The sequence below is a fragment of the Solanum stenotomum genome, chromosome 5 (assembly GCF_019186545.1).
Source record: "Solanum stenotomum isolate F172 chromosome 5, ASM1918654v1, whole genome shotgun sequence".
NCBI lineage: Eukaryota > Viridiplantae > Streptophyta > Magnoliopsida > Solanales > Solanaceae > Solanum > Solanum stenotomum.
Genome location: NC_064286.1, coordinates 5,596,581 through 5,619,795, shown reverse-complemented (window position 1 = coordinate 5,619,795; position 23,215 = coordinate 5,596,581). Strand labels below are relative to the sequence as shown.

Here is a 23,215-nt window from a genome sequence, read left to right as displayed (position 1 = left end):
AAAAATAAAAAATTGAAGTTGAAAATATTTTTTAAAAACAATAAAAAATTGATAGGGGGCGAGGGTAGTGGTGGGGGTAAAAAATAAAAAATTGAAATTAGAAATATCTTTTAAAAATAATTTTTAATATTTTTTTGGGAGGGGGTGGGGGTAGGGGTAGGGGTGAGGGTGGGTAAAAAAATTGAATTTAAAAACAAGCTTTAAATTATTATTTTTTGGGGGGTTGGTTGGGGGACTGGTTTGAGGGTAGGGACAAAATAAATTGATTTTTTCAACAAAAAAATAATTGTAGTTTGAAGTTGGAAGAGAGTTTGAAAAATGTTTTCCTTAAGTTTTGAAGAGAAGTCATTTTCCTTAAATTTGAGGAAAATGAGTTGATTTGGAAGACATTTTCCAAAACATTTAGCCCAACCAAACATGATAAAATTGAAAACATTTTCCGGAAAATGTTTTCCTTCGTACCAAACACACCCTATATTAAGATTATCTTTGAATCGTTTTAGCTAGCTCAACAACTAATAATGATTTGAAGAAATAAATATGAAGATGATTGAATGATTGCGTGAAAAAAAAATAAGTATATTTACTCGTCTACTAACCAATTTACCATCTTTATACATAGCTTTGGATATACATACAAAAAGAAAATTAGTATGCCTTGATGATTAATGAATACTTGAATGGTGTGAGCAACAAACACACTAAAATCTTCCATACTAGATCATAAATAATCTCGATGATGAGGGTTGACCATCTATAACAAAAACAAAAAAATGCACCAATCCTTTTGGCCCTACCTTATGTCCTTGGCCAACTTTCTTCATCCCTCTTTTATTTCCTCACAATATGATGTTATCAATTGATTTTCATCTACAATTTTAGATCTACTAGTGATACGTTTGAGGGGAAGATTGTTGGGTGTGTGAATAAAGTCCTATAGCGATAGTTGAAAAGAAAGAAAACTACATAAGAGGTGTAAAAATACTCTTAAATGTTGTGAGTTTTTTTTCTTTTTTTTTGAAAAATCATGCTAGTTTGACTTAAAACAACAATATTACATTGTATAAAAAAGATCTTTTAGTTGTTTTAACTCAACAATTTTAGGATAGTGTATTCTAATGGAAATACAATTATTAAAATTTCCTTAATCTCTACTAGAGCTGTCAATATGGGCTAAGCCCATCTCATCCGGGCTAACCCATACAGGCTTTGACATTTTACGGGCCAGGCCAGGCTAGTCCATTTTTTGTGTGGGCCAGAAAATGGTCGGCCCAACCCACAAGTACGTGGGCTACAGGCTTGCCGGGCCAGCCCACTTTTTTAAAAGTTATACTCCCTCCGTTTCACAAAGAATGACCTCTTTTCCTTTTTAGTCAATTTCAAAAAAATGACCTCTTTCCTTTTTTGGTAACATTTTACTTTTTGCTTTCCACGTGACATGTTTAAGACCACAAGATTAAGGGCAATTTTGTACATTTGGCATAACTTTAATTTAGGACCACAAGATTCAAATGTCTTCTTTAATTTCTTAAACTTTGTGCCAAGTCAAACCAGATCAATCTTTTTGAAACGGAGGGAGTATATTTTTTTATAATTATTAAATTAAATTATAAATTATAATTTAAAAATATTATCATAAATATCGATAAAACGATATTACATGGTGTTAATGTTACTACTTGTTAATCAAATCCACAAATAAAATTATCTTTATAATATTTATTAAGTTTTTTTCAAGTAAAAGTATAAATATCTAAATAGAAATATTAACCTAACTGTTTTGCAATGATCACAATAAAACACAAAAATTATGACAATATTCCAACCATAAAAATGTAAAAAATAAACTCCTTAAAAAATCATGAAACTTATGGCGTATCTAACACTTCATGAAACCTATGGCGTATTTAACACTTCATGATCATCTTCATCAAGCATATCTGAATCAACTTGTGGGAAGGTTGTCTTAACATCTTCATTTTCATATGCAATTTATATGCGGTTTCAATTAGTTAAATATTAAAAAATAACTAAATTGAGAATTATAATATTTAAATGTACACAAAAATATATTACCAGTTTGAGAAAAACCATGTAACCAGTTTCGAGTAGCAACAAGTGTTTGGACATTTTCATGGTGGATGCAACTTCTATACTTAGTGATTTCCTAAAAAACTTTAAATAGATTTTGAGTTTGGATCTCTTTAATTTTAAATTTTAATACTATATTATATTTTTTAATTAATTTGTATTAGCCCACGGGCCGGCCCTACCTATATTTCCCAAGCCCCACAAATCAACAGGCTTATTCAGGCCGGGCTAAAAAGCCTTTTTTTTAAATGGACTCCAAATTTTTTAGCCCAGTCCTTTTAAATTCCGGGTTAGGCTAGGCCGGCCCAACAGGCCTAGCCCATATTGACGGCTCTAATCTCTAGGTTATGAAATGATTATGGTTATCTAACACATATATATACACACTCTCTCTCACTAATTGAAAGATAGTCTATTACACAATCATGAATTGAATAGATTAGCTTGTGGTTGTGTTTTGTATCACGCAATTATATATACTTTTGCGTGCAATTTTGGAACACTAATTTAATTTTCTTAATTAACTAGAGGATCATGACTTGCTAGCTAGCAAATAAAAACCTAATATACGTACTTATAAATGAGTGAATTTCATTAAAAAAAAAATTCAAGTCTTATTCAACTAATTATACTAGCACAAATGGAGTTAGAATTAGAAATATATGAGCTGGGGATTCTAGTTCTTTTAAGTTACTAGGTTATAGATTAAGAATTTACACATATTGAATAAAAAGAAAAGACAAATATAGAATTGAACCAAAGCTATTAAGTTCGACTATTTCAATCGTCAAGTTTATAAATTTTATTAGGTATATACATATACGTGTTGAATATATCAAGCTTTTCTTTATTTTCCTCCTACATGACTTAAGCGGGGGAGATAATAAACACAATTTCTATGAACCATTTCTTCTTTTCTTATAATTTATCCCTATATGAATTGGGTGGTCCTTAGTTTCTCAAACAATTTTTGAAATATAAGTTAGCCTGAAAGCTTTTCTTGGCATACATATATAATTATGAGAAAATTGTATGAAATAGCAAATTATTAATTCAAATTAAATGTTATAACAATAGTTTCTCTTTTATTTGTAATTCACAACAAACATTCTACGTTTTTTGCCATCCCATTTGTATACCGAAATATACAAATAGACCGAAATATATAAATGCAGGACCCATTTGTATACTGAAATATACAAATGCAGGACACATTTATATACCGAAATATACAAATGCACGACCCATTTGTATACCGAAACATACAAATGCAAGACCCATTTGTATACCGAAATATACAAAGGCAAGACCCATTTGTATATCAAAATATACAAATGCAAGACCCATTTGTATACCGAAATATACAAATAGACCCAAATACATATTTTTTATGTATATGTATACCGAAATATACAAATTAATAGCCATAACAAACTTTATGTTTGCTATGGAGCGCAATTATACAAACTATAGCTATAACATACAAATATGATTTTTATGTTTGTTAAACCTAAAATTTACTCTTAATTATCCAAGTTGAAAATCATATCGAGGCAGAAAATAATAATTTGTTTATAGAAAATGAGGTTGTACCAATTAACAATTGTCCGCAACTCGACTATCTCATGGTGTACTTGTTTGCCACTATACTTTGCATAAGCACATGTACCAATTAACTTTGTTATATCCTAGCAACACATATTCTCAATAACTTTATCTATCAAAATTCAAAGGTTAGACGATAGAAAGAAAACATCTATCATTTTTGTTTGTATTAAATTTAAATCCTAATTTCTCATGATTTTTATCGTATTTTACGACTGTTAGATCAAATTAAGTATCGAAGAAAATAATAATTATGTTGTACCAACAATGTCCACGTGGAACCACGTTGATAGCAACTATTTTTCACAAGCATAATATCACATTATACAACCTTACATATCAAAATTTTACCTTTAATAGCATCAACATCACCGACCATTCTTCATTTTGTAGAAAATAATGGTACTAAAGAGACTAAACTACAAACATGTGGGGCTACAAATAGAATTACGAGACTCAAGGGACGGTGGTTAATATCTTCTTCGTCGGTGTTTGTTTGAACCCCACAATTTTCTATTAATTGCTTATTGGCCCCATTACTATTTCAATAGACTCCATATGTCAAAGCATGGACGGTTTGTAATTTTGTATAATAAATTTAGCATATGGAAGATTTATTTCGACTCATTCTTACCTAACGAATGGACCCCACCATCGACGGTTCACATTTTTCTATGTTTTTCTAGACATAATGATAAAGTCAGAAATTTCATTAAAAGTATTTAAAGCATTTGAGATTTGAGGTCAGGGGAAGCAATGCTTATTTACATTTGAGTGTTTATGTTTATGCACACTATAAATTTCTTGATGATCATCGATTAGTAATTAAGTATAAATAGTAATTAACATACTATCATTGACTAAAATTCATAGTTAGTGTAACAAAATGTGCATATTATTTGTGTATATATATAGAGAGGTGAACAAATCAATCTATGATTATTTATGATATGCTCAATCATTTTCGGTTTAAACAAGTTAATGATTGATTTATTTTATTAATTCAATTTATTTTGACCAACTTAATTCAACTGACTTAAAAAGTTTGTTGATATGTAATTCAGATTGATCAGTGTGAAATTTTGTCTAAATATTTTTAAAAAGAGATTTTTTTTTTTTGTTTATTTAATATGTTATACATAGTCATAATATAAGAAAAAATGTTTTATATATTAGATACTCAAACAAACAATTTTTTTTATAAATTATTAAAAATTGAGTGAATTGAATTATGACTCGATTTTTATTCAATTTCAATCCAACTAAAAAAAAATTGTGAATTTGAAGGAGAGTCAATGACTCACTCGCTATTTTGATATTTCCAATTTCAACTCAATCCAGCTATTTAACATCTGTACCGTATATATATATAACTTAAATTCATTAAAAAAAATCCATATAAGACCTTGTCCTTTACCACCTCCATTCATATTGTATTTTCACCTCAACACACCATTTCTCCCAAGCAAAAACACAACATAACACTCATTTTCTTCATATTCACATCTCTTTTTGCACCAAAATCTATCTATAGGCTAGAGTAACACTAAATCATTTTCATATCATCAATATATATATTTTTGATAATTTGGTCATGAAAACTACTAAACCAACAAAGCCCTTAAAGTGTCCAAGATGTGAATCAACAAATACCAAATTTTGTTACTACAACAATTACAACAAGTCACAACCTCGCTATTTATGTAAAGGTTGTAAAAGGTATTGGACTCAAGGTGGCCTCCTCCGTGACGTACCCATCGGCGGGGGTCGGAAAAACAAGCTCAAGATCACATCAACAAGTAGGGATGACAATAGAGCGGGACACGGCGAATGCAAAATGAGTTTGACCTTAAGTAGCCCTAAAATTTTCAACCTACCCTGTCCTGCACTGACAACAAGTGACATCACAAGGGAAAAGAGTAGTACTTCTCAACCATATGATACAAATATTCCATTTTCAATTCCCACTTCTACTACATCTTCAAATATTTATAATTACATGGAAAATCTTGATAGTAACATGGAGGAGGAGTCAACTATTACATGGCATCCAATTAGAAGTAGTGTCATGAATAATTTATCAAATTATTGGAATTGGGAAGATATCGAGGCATTGATTTCAGCTGATGATTTTAAAAATGAGTTTGGACGATAGAACTGAACAAGATATGATTAATAAATATAATAGTCAAAGGCTTTATTATTGATAAGTAAAAGAATAATTATTCAGTAGCCATGCAGGTTTCATTACTTTTCTTCCGTCACATCATTCAAAACTATGATAATTTGAATTTTAATATAGGAGAAAATGTTTGAAACCTCTTTCCATAAGGTAGAGGAGATTTGTAGTTAAGAGCTCCCTCCCTCACATAATTTGTTAAGTTTTGTACACCGATAATGTAAATATTCTTTTTACATTATCAAATTATCTAAACAATATCTACTAGTAAGCATCTTTAAAAGTGAATTTGAACTTTTCAAAATTAAATATGTTATATGTTACAACATGTTTTAAAAAAAAGAGATCGTATAATTATTTTTTTCGCGATATATATTACTTCAATTATTTTTAGGTAAATTTGAGGGTTATGGGTTATTTATGCTTTGCTCTTTTGTTCAAGGCTTGTTAATTGAGGAAGGGAAAATAATTACATAGGAGATAAATGAAAGGAATTAACTACAAAATCGTCTAACATGTTTGATATAATGATAGATATTTTAAATTTCCTCTCAAAATCTTAGGGCTATTCCAAATGTAGGGAGTTGCTTGCTTGTTTGGTGTGTTTGGAATCGGGTTGTTTAAAGCTACCCTTTCTTGAAGAAAGAGAACCTGGGCCCAGGTCTTGATATATTTTGACATGATTTTCAAGCTACTATTATTACCATTTGGACGATTAAACATCCAATCCGTGATTGTAATGACTCAATTTCAAAAGTGAAGCTCTAGCAACCGAGCTAAATCCCACCAAGCCAAGTTGAGCAGTAGTTAGATGCTTCTTCTATTTTTTTTCTCCAACGCAGATGGGTCATCCTGGATATGAACCAAATACCTCACCTTGAAGTAAGTCATCGCACCTACAATCCAACCAATTGGAAAAGAGTCAACATATTCCTTTTCAGGATATTAACTAGCACATTACCAAAATTGGTAAAAATAGGAGATTTGAATGGAAAAAATGTACACATCCGATGTTTACACCAAACTATATTAGTTTACTATGGTTAATGATATGTTTGAGACGAAAATGTGAATCAATATAACCATGATTATATTGTACTTATTTAGTCGGTGTAAACATCAAGTGCAAATAAGTTTTTCGACCGCCTATACACATGAAAATTCATTGTGTATGCTGGCTGTTCAAGAGAAAATGGTGTATTAACATGATACGAAAATCTTCAGTCTAATGAATTCACGATGTCTGGGAATGAAATATATAGAAGTTGGTACATTATTATTATTACAATAATCACAAGTATACAGAAATTAGCAGGCAATTGACCTTTGAATCAAAACAATTGACTCCAAACTAAACTACAGAACTCCAAGAAAAGCAGAGGTTTCCCTTCTTCATCTTTATTTGGACAGGAAAAAATAGTGAAAAATCAACAGAGAGTCCATCACAACCTTCTTCCTGATACGCGTTCCTTCATTTTCAGGCGGCTTTCTTTTGCTGCAAAAGAACAAGATCATAAGATGAACATCAGTGTGAAGCAAATTATTTCAGTTTTAGTAGATATTAGTAATTCAATATAGTTAAATCAATGCATGTGGCAATCTAGAATGGAGTTAAGGAAACAATCTCTGTGGCAAAGGTCGAGTAGTAGACGAGTGAAGTCCACAGTTCTAATAGATTTTCACACGAGTGGTAAAGATACATGAGACGGATACATGCACGATCACTATCACATAATGGTAAATAAGCTTGACAAGATAAACCACTAGTCATAAGGGGTCATTTGATAGCTGGTTTAGAGGTGAGTTATACACATATTAAATTCTGCATAAGTAGTACCACGTTTGATTACTGGTTAGGAGGTAAGTTTTCATGTATAAAATTAATATGATGTTTGATTTGCAGTTTAGAAATCCAGATAACTAATAACTGCATAACTCTAATCAACTATCAAACGACTATAAGTGTTTAACCAACAGCACATGCTTTCCTTTTAAGGTATATTCATTTTGATAAATTTGGAACAATAATTTTCTTGTTAAGGAATCAAAATTTCGTTTTGGACTCACCCTTTTCTCTTCTTCCATCTTGGCCTTAATGAAAGAGTAGATTGCAACACCAGCAATTGCAATGCAGGTTCCAATACCGGTTTGTCTTGAAATTTTGTTACCTGCAACATATGTATACGTTTTTAAGTTTTCTCGTCATAACAACATGGCATTCTGCGGATATAACTTAGCAAAGATGGATACTTACCGAAGATAACAATTGAGAATCCAATCACGAACACACGTTTCAACACATTTCCAACTGCATGTGTAAGAGGTGCCACCCTCTCAAGGGTGTTTGTGGCTACCTGGTTGTGGAAAGAAAAGTACATAAACAAGAAGATTAGCAATGCGGGAAATCTTGGTAAAAGGCCAATTATGCAAATAGTCACATATTAATGTGTACGAGGTTGAAGGTTTTTCACAGGTTTTCATCAATCTAGCAGCATTTACTAGCTGGTTTACCTGATTGTAGAGGTGATAAAACATTCCCACCCAAAAGAGATCTGTTACGAATTTTGTTAGACCAACTTTAGCAATGGCATCGTTGAATCCATGTTGGAGCAATTGAGGTCCCTCAATCTGTAACATTGTCAGAATGAAAAGTATATAATGAGGAAGAAGTAGATTTACGAGAAAAAGAGTGAAAAAAAGAGAAAGTGGCATGCTAATGTTATCCGACTCACAAAAATGGCAGGCGGGAGGCAAAAGATAAGAGCAATGATGGATATGTAGGCATACACGTTAGTACTATCCATATCAGTCTGCAAAAGAAGCATTCATCAGAAAAGTTGCCTTAGATATATTGAATGTTTTAATACTCAGATTAATTTTACATAGAGTATACCATAGCTTTCTTTGAGTATATACTCCTGTATGTGAAGGAGATGTTAGAAATCATAGCACTAGTGAAGCCCAACCAATTGAAAGATAGCTCAGTCAATGAAGCCATCGACACACCTGCACATCCAGTTGAAAGATAAGTCAAAACACGGTAATTACCTCTTGCACATTAGTATTTAAAACTTTCCCCTTTACGTCAAACAACAACATCCTTAGTGTAATCCCACAAGTGGGGTCCGAGGAGGGTAAGATGTACACAAACCTTACCCTACCTTTGTGGGATAGAGAGGTTGTTTTCGATAGACCCTCGGCTAAAAAAGTAAAGTTATTCGGAAAAGGGTTGCAGTAAGAAAAAGAAATGACAACAAAATATCAAACTACAGAGCAAAATGGAGCAACAGATAGCAAAAAAAACATCGAGAAACTACACAATTACTAAATAAAGACAAGACGATATGAAACAAGCCCTCTGCCTCTCACCTAACGGGCGACCACACAAAACTCTCTCCTTTCTCTAGTAAATGTAAGAATCTACATGTTTAATTGATCAGCCTGAAACCGATATATTTTCAGGCAATTTCCTCATTTCAAAATAATAAAAATGTGTTTATTGCTACAACCCGAGTGGCACCAGACAGAGAAGAACAGAGCTAACCAAGGACAACTGGAGCAAGTGACAGCCATAGTGCTAAAGGTATTTGTTGTCCAAGAATGAACTGAGATGCAGCAGCATTGAAGAAAGGCTCCAGAGCTGTACGACAAAAAGAAACAGACTTAGACTTCGAATACGGATTATATAACGCAAAACTTTTCTGCAGTGATAGGTGGAATGCGACCTTTGATTGTGTGAGTGAATGAGACAGCAACTGCAGCAAACGAGACATTGCTGGTAACATGGCCAAGCGCATGACAGAAGGCAACAGGGGTGAGCAGCTTCAGTTGTGTTGAATCAATAGGCTACAAAGAGACATCGAAACTCACAGCAAATCAGAAAGTTGCAGTCTTGTGAAAATTCTAAACGAATTAGTCGAGGAAAATGTGTTTTTTTAAACCTAAAAGAATGTTACACAATCGATACCTTAATCTTGTTCTATAGTTTTATTAATGTGGTGATTTATACATGACAATGATGAACCAAGAATCAAAATGTGTGTTCCACATTTAGAATTTTACTTCCTTATGGCCATCGATCATCGTCTTTCACAGTCAAACTCAAATCAAATTGGAGATCTCCAGTATTTTTTTCTCCAGAAGGAAGTACATATTGAAAAATCAATCACAAGTCACTCGAGGAACTAATTTTCTTATCATACTACGGATTTAAACTTAAATACAATGAGAGTGTAAACATTTTTACACTAACAACATATTTAGCAAGTAACTTACCTTATTTGCCACATTCCTAATCTCATTTCTTTATGAGCATCGTTTACCGATATTTATCATTAACGTGACTCTAAAGTTTATTTTACACTGTCAACGTATATAAGTAACTCGGAAGACATTTGATTGAGAAGAAAAATCCCATGAATTAAAAAAACACTTACAGCTCTTTTTGGGAGGCCTACAGTCCAGCTCACCAAGCAATATACCACCCCAACAGCCAAATGTATAACAGAAACAAAACTGCATATATAATACAAAATTTATTACAATAATTATTATTAAGAAGAAAAAAAACAAAAGGATAAAATATTTTTAAAAAGGTTCCTTCTATTACAATCAAATATTGATTACACCACAGAAAACAAAACAAAAAACCACATTGGAATACGTACTAAGGATAAGGAAAGTAATTGTAGATCTTCTTGTTGAGGATATTGAATATCACATTCAGAAAATACCTACAAAAAAAAAGGTCAAATTAGTCATTTCATCACCAAAACTGTTTAACAGTTAAATAAAAAAATTAAAATACTAACGGGTAGTTTGGCAGCTGAATAAGAACTAAGTTATTCATATATATTAAATTCCGCATAAATAATACTCCTCATGTTTGGTAACTGTTTTACTATGTATAAAATTCAACACAACTAATACGATGTCAGTTTGCAATTCAAAAACCAATATAATTCATACATGAAATAAGTTAATGAAGAAATCTATATATTAATTTATACAGGATAACAAATGAAATAACTTATAAATTTCTGTATAACTAATTCCTACCTAAAATAATACGAAGATTATTTCTTAACTAATCTTTATATTATTAATACCTACGTAACTTTAATCAGCTACGAATCGATAAGTTGTCGAGACATACCACATGAAGAAGAAAAACCCGGTAGTCAGAGTAGCTTTGTTGAAAAACCCGACTTTAGCATCCCTGCGCGAAGAAAAACAAAGCGGGTCGAAACTCAAATTAAACGATATATATATATATATATATATATATATACATATGCCGGGTCGGGTCAATAAGTAAGAAATTGAAAATGGACCTTACCCGGAGGAATCGCTGCTTCCGGCGGAAGAAGAAGCCGCAGCGGAGCACGGCTTAATGGATTCCCTTTTTGGTGAAGTTTCGAGAAGAATGGCCGGACGTAATTGTCGTCCCCAAATCAAATTGGGGCCAGCAATTAGAGGTCCGACTGGTTTTGCCGTAACAGCACCAGCAGGGAAGTCCCTGTTGATGCCGCATGTGGCGGCAGTGGGGAACTTCATCACTGCCGCCGGCTTCCGGAGAAGTGGGAGACCGCCGCGAATGGCGGTGGCGCCACCAGTCAACACGCGAGACTCCATTGGCAGTGAGAGAGAAGGGAGAGAAAATAGTGACTTGTGAACAGAGAAGTACAGTGAACAGAGAAGTTTGTAAGAGAAGAAGAGCTGTTAAAAATGGAGGGGGTGTTTTTTCAGGTGACGAATGAACGGTTCGTATTATTTCGATTTATTTGTTTTCTTCCTAAAATATCCTAATAGTATTTCACAATATTTATTTACTTTTTTTTTACGGAATATTATAACCACATGATCTTTGTTTCAAATTATGTCACATCTTATTACTCCCTATAATATAATTTTTTTAAAAGAGTGAAGTATTGAAAGCATTTTAAAATTTGACGTGAATTATTAATTTCATCCTTAAATTATTGACAGCTTTAAAAATACCATTTTATTTAACTAACTGAACTTAAATGTACTCCTAAAATCTCGTTAAATTTAGGAATGTTTTCAACACTTTTCTCGATTTTTTATTACTAGTCTCATGCTCCTGCAAGAGTTTGACATCACTTGTTATGTTATGTGGCAGATCAGGAGTGTATTGAGGGTGTATCTAAATCTAGTTAGTCAAGTACATGAGTGTTTTTAAGGTTATCAATAGTTCGGAGATGAAACTAATAATTTGCGGTAAGTTCATTGGAGTTTTCAATACGTCTCACTTTTAAAATGCGTTATCTAATTAATTTTAAGACATTTTTTAGTATAAGAGAAACTTTAAGATTACGTTTTTTTTAACTATAAAAAGTAAAATTTTATTTTACAACAATAGCATAATCATTGAAATTTTACAAGTGAAATCTGAAGAGAATGATATATATGCAGAACTTATCTTTATTTTGTGAGTAAAGTAGAGAGTTGTTTCAAATAGATTTTCGATCCAAGTAAATAATGATATTATTTTTAGATAAGTTGAATAAAATTATGTTGTATAAATTGAGATGTTTAGAGCATAGACTAGTTGATGAAGATTAGTGGTTTTCATTCTCTTGAAGTTTTAAAATAAGTTTTCCATTTTCATCTATGTATTTTAATTTCGTATCAATTTCTAATATTTTGAGGATTGCCAATATATCCCAAATCCAACTAATGATGCTATCATATGTTAGTTTATAACTAAGCATTTAGTTAGGCTTTAACTTGAGCTTAATATGTAACAAATTAATTAGGCATCACAAAAATATGGTGGTGAATTATTTAACCATATTTACTACAATATGAGTTAATTAATCAAGTTCCCATTAATCAATTAGTAAGGGGTTGTTTGGTTATGAGACAAGTCACACAAGAATAAGTATAATGCTAGTAATTACAATAATTACGCAGATTAGTAATGTAGAAACTATAATATAAGAATTAGTATAATATATAGATCAATATCCTTAGTTATGATTTTTGTTTCCCTTCTTTTTAGGTTGACTTCATTATCACAGGGATTAGGGACATGCCACAAATTTGAGAAAAAGAATTAAATATCTTTTTAATTTTGTGAAATGTTTACTTTTTAAACAAAATTTAAAAAATTCTTACTACAATTAAAGTTAGTTTAATCCATATATTACTAATATATGTCTTCTTAGCTTCTATATAGAGTATTACTAATAATTAGTTTGTTATCAATATATATAACTATCTATTTATCACCCAACAAAAACAATCTATTTATTTTACTTGTTATATTCTGTTTGGCACGCTCTTTAAAAAAAAATATTAATCAAACATTAATTTGACTAAATTATTTATTTATTCGTTCGTTTTAATTTAATATTATTATTTTTACTATATTAATTTCTTTGTTTTTATTGAGTAAAGATAAATATAAAAATAATAATTAATTTAAATCAATCATTTTTAGAGTATTTATTTTTTTGTTTTTATAGAAAGGACAATTATATCATGGTGAAGTATATCCATGGTGACAAATGTCTGTTAAAGATAAAAGGATAGCTAGATGATTGATTTTTTTTGTTATTGGAAAATGGAATTAAATAGATAAATATAAAATATATATTATGGATAGTATTATAATATTTTTGTGGGGTCTTATCTTATCCAAGATAGGGATTTGAGAGGCCATAGAAGAAGAGCCTGTCTTGTCCAATGCCTCTATTTTCAATACCCTTATCAACATTTTCTTGTGATAATATTCATTTTCAACTGTAAATTATAAAGGAAAATATTGGAAGTAAATACTTTTCAAAAAATGACATATATTTGAACTCTCAACAACAAAACACCATGAGCAGAAAATAGACTATGAACTATTAAATAAAGTACTTTTCTTAAAATATATATATGGTCATGAAATGACAAGTGTATATTATTTTTTAGGGTTGAGATTAATTGAGTGAAGGACTTAAGAGGCAATTTGGATTTTGGTGGAAAATGATAGTTAATCACCACATAAAATTTTGTAGTGTGGCTATCAGTACCTTATAACACATGATTTTTTATTAAGCGATATTATATATAAAATAAATAAACATTATAGGTTATATTACAAATAGAGCATATAATATAAATAAAATACTATGTACATATATTATTATCATCACTTGATGAATTTTCATTTTTGGAAATGAACTCAAAATATTCTCATTAGGAAACTCAAACTTTTAACTCAACTAATTAGGGAAGCAGGAGCATAATTATTACCAGTATAAAGCACAAAAATCACATACATTTTGGACTTAATTATATCCTATTTTGAGAGTTTTTCCAATTACAAAAATTTTGAATTTTTCATTGCTCTCGGATACAGTTCTTGGTTGTCTGATACATTGCAAATGCTACATTACTTAATGGGAGGGATGTATCCGAGAGAGAACAACCTATAAGGATATATCCGAAAGGAGATTTTATCGCCTAATATAATAAATGTTATTATTGATTGAGGATTTTGCTACCCTCCAAGAGGTCCATGGTTAAGTTTGAAAATGAAGTACTTGAATCGATTGAGTTGCAACATGTCAACTAGTGTCACTATATTACATTTATCTTCGTTTTTGTTCTAGCTTTTTAATTATATATACATATTTAATAATTTTGTTCTCCCCTCTTACATATAAATTATTATACACGATATAGGTTGAATAAGAATATGTACAATCAGTGGCGGACCTATGTTGCACATTATGGGTGCTTAAGCATCTACTGCCTTTTGTGACAATATTATTATTTACATACAAAAGTTAGTAATTCATTAAAATATATTAATTGAGCACATGTTCTATGTAATAATTTTCGAGCTAAAAATAATTAACCACTTATGATATAAATTTTCTGAATCCATCATTGTGTATAACAACAACAACAACAATATTTTTTTCCCAAAGAGTGAACAATGGGAATCTCTAAATATGTTACATCATGGGGAATTAAAAAAGTGAGCACTCATTGTATTTGAAGATTCAAAAAATAATAAAAAATCATGATCAACATACAAGCAACAAGGCCTATCATATAGGATCTCCTTGTCTAGGAATTTTCCATATCATCAATTACTAGGATTTTTCATATCACCAAATCTATCGAGAACTTATTCTAAGGTTCGAATTTCATGAATTGTTTCTGGAATTTTAAATTTTAGGATTAATTAAATTTTAGGATTTTTTTAATCAAAATTTTGAATCTTAATGTTGTGTGTTGGTGTTGTCCCATATTTAAATAAGGGTATTCGACTATTACTTTCGTGATAAAAAGTAGTTATATTTTTTATTATATTTAAAACAACGACTAAAATTTGATTGTCGTCTCAAAAGTTGTCTATCCCGCCTAATTTACAGGTCGGGAAAGGATTCGGATTCTTCGGTTTCATCCACTTTGTTGAGGAAGAACAAGAAAACTTACATAGATATGCTATATTAAGAAAATATTTATCATCTATATTAATAACATTTTTTTAAAACATGTATACTACACATTTTAATAATGGATAATACATTTATAACACACTTTAGTACATTTATAATACGTTGTGTAAATTTCTTACCAGACAAGCATAATATATTTTAAAACACTTATATTACATTTATATTGCATGTATAATTCACTTTTAATGCATAACATATTTATCTTTGTAATGTTATGTATAACTATAAATGGTAATAAATAAAAAATGTCACTAAAACCAGTAAATTATTTATTAAAAAGTATTCATCTAAGTAATTTTCCCGGAAGATTATATGATTGTGGCCCATATCTGAATGAGATTTACATACGAGCCCATTAAGAGGTCCATCTAATCTGGTCTACATAAAGCAGAAGAGTTTTGAGTAATAAGCATTTAAATTTAAGTACTATTAGTGCAAAATGTATTTTATAGTAATATTAGTGTATTTTAATTTGTTACTGTATATTACGTAAAAAAATAAGTTCAAAGTTTTCGTAATGAATTGTGAAACACGTTTGATTAGTTATGTAATTACTTACTGACCATGTTAATTAGAGGTGAGGGAAAAGTGAACTCCGTGAAACTATTGTAAAAAAAATAGAAAACTTACTACACATGCATATATTTCTCATTCAAATTCAAAAATAAGAACGAAATAAATCAACACATGCATCAAGTCACTCAAGAAGCAATATGCGAATAGTATAACAATAATTATATCTCAGTCCCTAACAATTTAGGTCGGCTATGCGAATCCTCACTTATCATATTATTCACCGGGTAGGGAAAGCCAATTCCACGACACTTTGTAGTAAACAAAACAAAAAACATACTACAAATTTCTCATCCAAAAAATCAAGAACGGAATAAATGAACACATGCACCACGTCATTTAAGAAGAAATATGGAACTAGTTCAACAACATCTCAGTCCCAAATCGGAATGAACTATATGAATCCTACTGATCATATTGATTAGAGGTGAAGGGAAAACCAATTCTGTGATGTTTTCAACAAAAAAACACTACAAACTTCTCATTCAAAAAAATAAGAATGAAACAAATAAACACATGAACCACCTCATTCAAGTAGCAATATGTGAATAGTACAACAATAACAACACCTCGTCCTCGAACAAAATGAGATTGACAATATGAATCCCACTGATCATATTAATTAGAGGTGGGGGAAAACCAATTCCTTGACGTTTTCAACAAAAACACACAATATAAATTTCTCATTCAAAAACAAGAACGAAATAATTAAATAAACACATGTACCTCCTCATTCACGTAGCAATATGCGACTAGTACAACAACAACATCTCAGTCCCAATCAATTAGTTGAGGTCGCTGGTATGAATCCTCACCGTCCACCGACCATATTAAGTAAAGGTGAGGGGAAAATCAATCCCATGGCATTTTCAACAAAAAAAAACACTTTAAATTTCTCATTCAAAAATCAAGAACGAAAGAAATGAACACGCACCACGTCATCCAAGAAGAAATATGCGACTAGTACAACAATAACAACAACAATAATAAAATTTTAGTCCCAAACAAGTCGGGATTAGCTATATGAATCTCGCTGATCATTTAGAGGTAAAGGGAGAACCAATTCCATGATGTTTTCAACAAATAACACATCCACCACCTCATTCAAGTAGCAATATGCAACTAGTACAACAACACCAATATCTTAGTCGTCCCAACCAAGTTGAAGTCGATTGTATGAATCCCACTGATCATATTAATTAGAGGTGAGGGGAAAACCAATTTCGTGACGTTTTCAACAAAAACACACACTATAAATTTCTCATTTAAAAAACAAGAACGAAATAAATAAATACATGTACCACCTCAATCAAGTAGAAATATGTGACTAGTACAACAACAACAACATCTCAATCCCAACCAAGTTGAGGTCGCTTGTATGAATCCTCACCGACCATATTAAGTAGATGTGAGGGGAAAATCAATCCCACACTATAAATTTCTCATTCAAAAACCAAGAACAAAAGAAATGAACACGCACCACGTCACGTCATCCAAGAAGAAATATGCGACTAGTACAATAACAATAACATCTCAATCTCAAACAAGTCGGGATCGGCTATATGTATCCCACCGGTCACATTAATTAGAGGTAAGGGGAAAACCAATTCCATGACGTTTTCAACGAAAAACACATCCACCACCTCATTCAAGTAGCAATATGCAACTAGCACAACAATATCTCTGTCCCAACCAAGTTGAGGTCAATTGTATGAATCTCCACCGACCACATTAATTAGAGGTGAGGGAAAAACCTATCCCGTGGCGTTTTGTTGGAAACACAACAAAAAACTACTACAAATAACTCCAACTCCAATTGGCAAAGCAACAAGCAACTCCTCTATTTCATCAGAAGGCTTCGGATAAAAACAATTCACCACATTCTGATCAAACAAAGCTATAGCACCAAAAACCAACATGGACATAAAACCATGCAAGAAATCAATAAATTTCAACTTATATTTCCTTGCAATTTGATTTGGAATTCTTATTGATCCATCAATTATCCACAAACCTCGTATCGTCGCGAATCCATAGCTAATTTTCCCTTTCTTGTCTTTAAAACTATCAGTAAAACTCAATATAAAACATGATAGTCCACATAGTGTAACAAGTGATATAGTTAAAAATTTACAAATTTTGTCACAATTGCCTTGATTTGTAAATATTGGTGACAAAAGTTGAAAAGCAAGAACAGAACCAGTAGGTAGAAGATTGGCTAAGTGTGATGTGCTTTGAAATGTTTGACTAATTGCTTTTTGTATAATGTTTTTTTCAACTTCTGGTAATTCTAAGTTTTCTTCTAAGAGAGGAGATTTTTTTTCTTGTTGTACCACTTTAATCTCCATTTCAAGTTTGTGTTGGATTTTTTGTTGTGTGTCAAGAAGCATTTATAAGCACAGAGACAGAGTCAGGATTTAAAGCGTATGATTTGGAAATGTTGGAATTGAAATTACTGAATTCTACTGAATGTGTTTTCTACGCTCTAGCTTCACCCCTATTTATAAGTGAAGGAAAGAATTGATTTCAGATCACTCAATTTTTAATTTATTGTATCAAAGTCGTAAAAGCTTAGTTTTGTAACAGAAAAATAACATAACAATGTTTATACATCACAACAACAACAACAATAAAAAGTTGTAAAAAGTTATTTGTTTGATACTATGGATGATGATATCCTCCATATTTGGTGCTTATAGTTATAAAAAAAGTATGTAAAAGTTTACCACTTTAATGTATGGATGATGAAATTAGTTTGGATATATGATAATACCCATACCACTTTAGCAGTTGTATTAACAATTTTTTTTTTAACTTTTATGAAATTTGCATTTTTTTAATTAACAATTCTTAGGTAGATAGTTATGAACGGATTAAAAACTAGTAGTAACAGAGCCGCATGTATAATTGACACCATTTCATCATAAATTATATTGTATAGCTAGATAAAAACATTTTTTTTATGTTTATTATTATATTGACTCCCTAGGCTTCTTCGTAGTTTATTATTTTATATTTTGATATCCCTCAGTGAAAATTTGATTCCATCACTAATAATTAAATTCGCTTTGAACTTTAGCAAAGCTAATCATCTTAATTCTCTTCATCTGATGAGGATTGGACCAAAAGAAACTTTATTGGGCTGCCCTTTACTTGAAGGCCCATAGATGTGTGGGCTCTCACGAAGAGAATGAACAAAAAGGTGATTTATGGGGCAAAGGCACGGATACTGGATTTTGACGTTGTTATTTAACTTGTACTCACTCTTTAAAATGTTTTCATACACTACTGAAAAATATACAATATTGTTTCCACGTGAAAAAAATTAGGAAACTTCATCATATTTCAGTGAAAATCGATTTTCCATTATACATGTTCGACTGAACTGGTTCGCTGAAAAATGGTGGAAAAAATCATATTTTTATAACACAAATTTCTTATTAATTCGTAGTGGGAAAAGCCTAAATTCTAATAGTGACATAACACCAGGAAGCAGACAAAAAGAGATATTATTAGTTATTTCTTTAGAAAGAAGAATAATGTAGTGTATATTCATCAAAAACCAATAAATAATTAAATTTTAACAGTTTAGAATATATATTATTATTTATTTATTTTCGTTCGATGTTCGATATAAACATTGATTTGTATCGCGTAAAATTTAAATGAAGTGTATATTATAATCCAGCAAGTTTGTATATTAAATAAACTAATTTTCATATATGAAACTTTGGGTTAGATGAGGTTGGTTGAATGGAAGCTGGGGTTGGTGTAACTAAATTGTTATAACTAAGACTCAAGAGCCAAAAAGAAACCAAAAAATTGGCCCCAAAAAGCTATAATAGGTTAGGAAACAAGGAGTTGTCACAATAAATAAATAAAGCGGGAAATGATGTTCTGGCTAACATTTTGGATTGCGGTAGAATGGATAATATTCCTTTAATTTTAATTAGAGTTTTCGAATTTGAGGCTTAAGTATTAAAAAAATAGCAGAAAAAAGACAAGTAGATACCTTTCGGCCTATGTAATTGAAATATAGTCATTGTAATTACCATGCATGAAATTTCATCTGGAGATTTGAAACTCCATGACATTGGTTATTTCTTAAAGACAAGGCCAAAACATGACAACTGAACGAATTAATTAGGGTCTTAATATGAGTATCGAATACTGAATGAAATATAAAAAGAATCCAAGACTGCTATCATGATTATTGATGCTTGCTTTTTCTTTTTGAAAAATAACAGATGCAAATTCAATTTGAAAAGGAAAAAGAAAAAAGAAAAAGAGAAAGGTAACATCAAAACCATAACTTTTTTTTTGGCTAATTAATAAGAGGCAAGAGTGACCTTTTCTTATAATGATATAGGATTTTATCAAACTTTTGTACCCTTTGAAAAAATTGAACACATTGAAACTTAAAGTTGGCCGGAAAATTATTTTTCCAAAAGAGTTTTACTGTAAAAAATAATAATATTAATTATATGAGAATTTTACACAAATTTTATAGTGTTAAGAGCTAATTATATCTAGTTCCTATTCTTTTTCAAATTACAAAAATTTCTTAAATTTGGTGCAATCCGGATACATCCCAAAAAGTCTCAATACATAGCGTCCCGATTTCAGATACATCGCTCAACGTCCAGATGCATCGCGTCACAATTTCGGATACATCCAATACATCACTCAACGTCTCGATACATCGCGTAAAGTGATGTATCGATCTGATCGATACATCGCATAAAGTGATGTATAATAGAAGAGAGTAGGGATTGTAATTTTTCAAATAGTAGGAAATTTTAAAGAATATGATAAAACTAAGAAAATATTAATACTTAACCTTTTTAGGCATAGAATAAGAATAAAACTAAGAAAATATAATGTTCACAATGATCTTATGAAACAATTATAAAAACAAATAATATCCTAATTTTTATGTTCATTAGAAACTTTGAATTTGAATCCTAAAATAGAAAAATTATTAGTATAACCCTTCCTCTTTCAATAGTATCTAACTAACGCAAACTTAAATTATTAAGCAAGTAAATTTCGACTATTGAAAATATAAAAAAATGTCTATATTACAAGAATAGATTTGTTTTCACAATTAGAAATTTTGCCAAACCCCCTATACTTTTGTCAAATGACAGTTAGCAGCCAACCCTCAACTAAATATATGCCAAATTAATGCTTTAGATTTTTCAACTTTCTTCCCCAATTATGACATATTCTAAAGAGTATCATCTTACTATAGTTAAAAATAATTTTACTTTAAAATTATCGTTTTATTTTTAATAAAATAATTTACAGCCACACAAATAATATCTAATGATTGTTTTAGATTATGAACTTAAAAAATCTTTCTTTATTTTTTAATATCGTGCTAAGTCAAACGATGCCACCTAAAATGGATAGGAGGGAGTACCAAATCAACTTTTCTTTTTTCAAGGAGTACACACCAAAAGTCCAATAAAATACTCCATTTTTTTTTCTCTTTCTACTACCATTTTATTATATATATATAAAACATTAAAAAATATATATATACTCTCACTTCATTCTCTATAAACTAGCCAAATTTTTTTCTTCTAAATACTCTCAACTTAAATCACAACAACACCAAATATATAGAGATTTTTTTATAAAAAAAATCTTATAGATGAGTGGTGGAGAGATCATAATTATTTATAATGTTATTTTGGCTATACTTGCAACTATCATCATATGTCTTGTTATCCTACTCTTCATTTGTTACAAGAAAAAACCAATCAAGGCTGAAGAAACTCTTCCAACAAAGCAAATTGCATGTTCTTATTCATTAATGGACATTCATGGAGCTACGGATGGATTCAATTATCGAAGAATCATCGGTCAAGGACGTATAGGAAGTGTATATGTAGGTATATTACCAAATGGAGATCAACAAGTAGCTATAAAAAGGATCCATCCTAGGCTTGTATTGAGTAATGCTGGCTTTGGTTTCACATCGATGATGAAATGGCTTTCTTTGGCTTATCACCCTAACATTGTGCCAATTTTAGGGTTTTCTGAGGCTCCTGGGGAAAGAATCGTGATAACAGAATTTGGAGGTATGTTGAGTCTTGATTTCTACTTACATCAAAATCGCGATCATGATGGTGGTGCTGGTAGTGGTGGGACGTCCTTATTAGATTGGAATTGTAGGTTGAGAGTTGCTGCTGGTACAGCTAGAGGAATAGAATATTTACACGAAGTTATGACACCACATATAGTGCATGGTTGCATTAAACCCTCGAATATATTAATAGATGTCAATTTTTGTGCTAGGGTTTGTGACTATGGTTTGTATTTTTTCTTGACATGTTATGATAAAAGGGAATTAGGGTTAATGGGATATGTTGATGATGAATATTGGATTGGTAATGAAAAAAGGGGTTGTTCTAAAGAAAGTGATGTGTATGGATTAGGTGTTGTTTTATTGGAGTTGTTGAGTGGAAGGAAATGTGATCAAGAAAGTTTACTTGTGAAATGGGCATTGCCATTGATTAAAGAAATGAAATTTGGTGAATTTTTGGACAATAGACTTATGTTGCCTAGTGATATTAGGCCACTTGTTAGGTTATCTAAAGTTGCATTAGCTTGTGTTGGAAATTCAAGAAAAAGTAGGCCATCAATTGTACAAGTTGCTAATATTTTGAATAGCTTAGAAGTTGGATTATTATAAGTTTTAAGTCAACAAAACATTATTGTCATGCTTAGGTGGCATTTATGTTTGAAAAATGTTAAGAGTCTATATATATAAAATATTGAATCTTTGATTATTTTTTTTTGTTGTTGTTCATTTGAGTTAAGAATTTGTAAATATTTTTTTATGGACTTTGACTTTGCATCTTGTATTGCTAGAAGTGCCTTAATTTTATGGAATGTTGATGAGAGGAAAAATTATCAAATTATGGAGATATTTGTAACAGTATAAATTTGTCAATATATAGGACAAAGTGTGTAATTGATTTATTGTTGTTATTTTGCTTGCGGTGGACAAGGGAATGCTAATTTTATGTTTTTATTCAGTGTCCTGTAATTGTATTGTGGTTCGATTAATTCAGATTTACGTCACATAGGCTAATTTAAGGGGAAAAGACTTTTTAACATGATTCTTTTCATTAAGAGCTAGTTTAATTGAGAGTTGTGTCGACCCGCGCTTCGCGCGGGAATTTAACATCACAGAATTTATAAAATAATACTTAAAACATATTAGTCATCAAAACTAAAACATTATATTATCTTACATACAAGATTACGTAGT

At 30.8% G+C, this 23,215-nt stretch overlaps 3 protein-coding genes across 3 annotated transcripts; 1 reads left to right on the top strand and 2 right to left on the bottom strand.

Annotated features, from left to right (window-relative positions):
• Window positions 1–7,129: 7,129 nt before the first annotated feature.
• On the bottom strand, window positions 7,130–11,636 carry LOC125865380 (triose phosphate/phosphate translocator, chloroplastic). The gene is made up of 12 exons (XM_049545573.1): window positions 11,214–11,636; window positions 11,031–11,093; window positions 10,543–10,608; window positions 10,312–10,390; window positions 9,601–9,721; window positions 9,420–9,515; window positions 8,769–8,881; window positions 8,608–8,685; window positions 8,387–8,503; window positions 8,130–8,229; window positions 7,943–8,043; window positions 7,130–7,370 (listed from the first exon to the last, which is right to left on the bottom strand). Exons 1-12 carry the CDS (start codon window positions 11,507–11,509, stop codon window positions 7,353–7,355), a joined length of 1,248 nt encoding a protein of 415 aa, XP_049401530.1. The 5' UTR covers window positions 11,510–11,636; the 3' UTR covers window positions 7,130–7,352.
• Window positions 11,637–17,684: 6,048 nt separating this feature from the next.
• On the bottom strand, window positions 17,685–18,320 carry LOC125865386 (protein DMP4-like). The gene has a single exon (XM_049545579.1). The coding sequence runs from the start codon at window positions 18,318–18,320 to the stop codon at window positions 17,685–17,687; it is 636 nt and encodes a 211-aa protein (XP_049401536.1).
• A 3,239-nt stretch (window positions 18,321–21,559) lies between these two features.
• LOC125865384 (probable serine/threonine-protein kinase PBL7) lies at window positions 21,560–22,707 on the top strand. Its single transcript, XM_049545577.1, has one exon. It carries the CDS (start codon window positions 21,590–21,592, stop codon window positions 22,631–22,633), a length of 1,044 nt encoding a protein of 347 aa, XP_049401534.1. The 5' UTR covers window positions 21,560–21,589; the 3' UTR covers window positions 22,634–22,707.
• The last annotated feature ends 508 nt before the right edge of the window (window positions 22,708–23,215 follow it).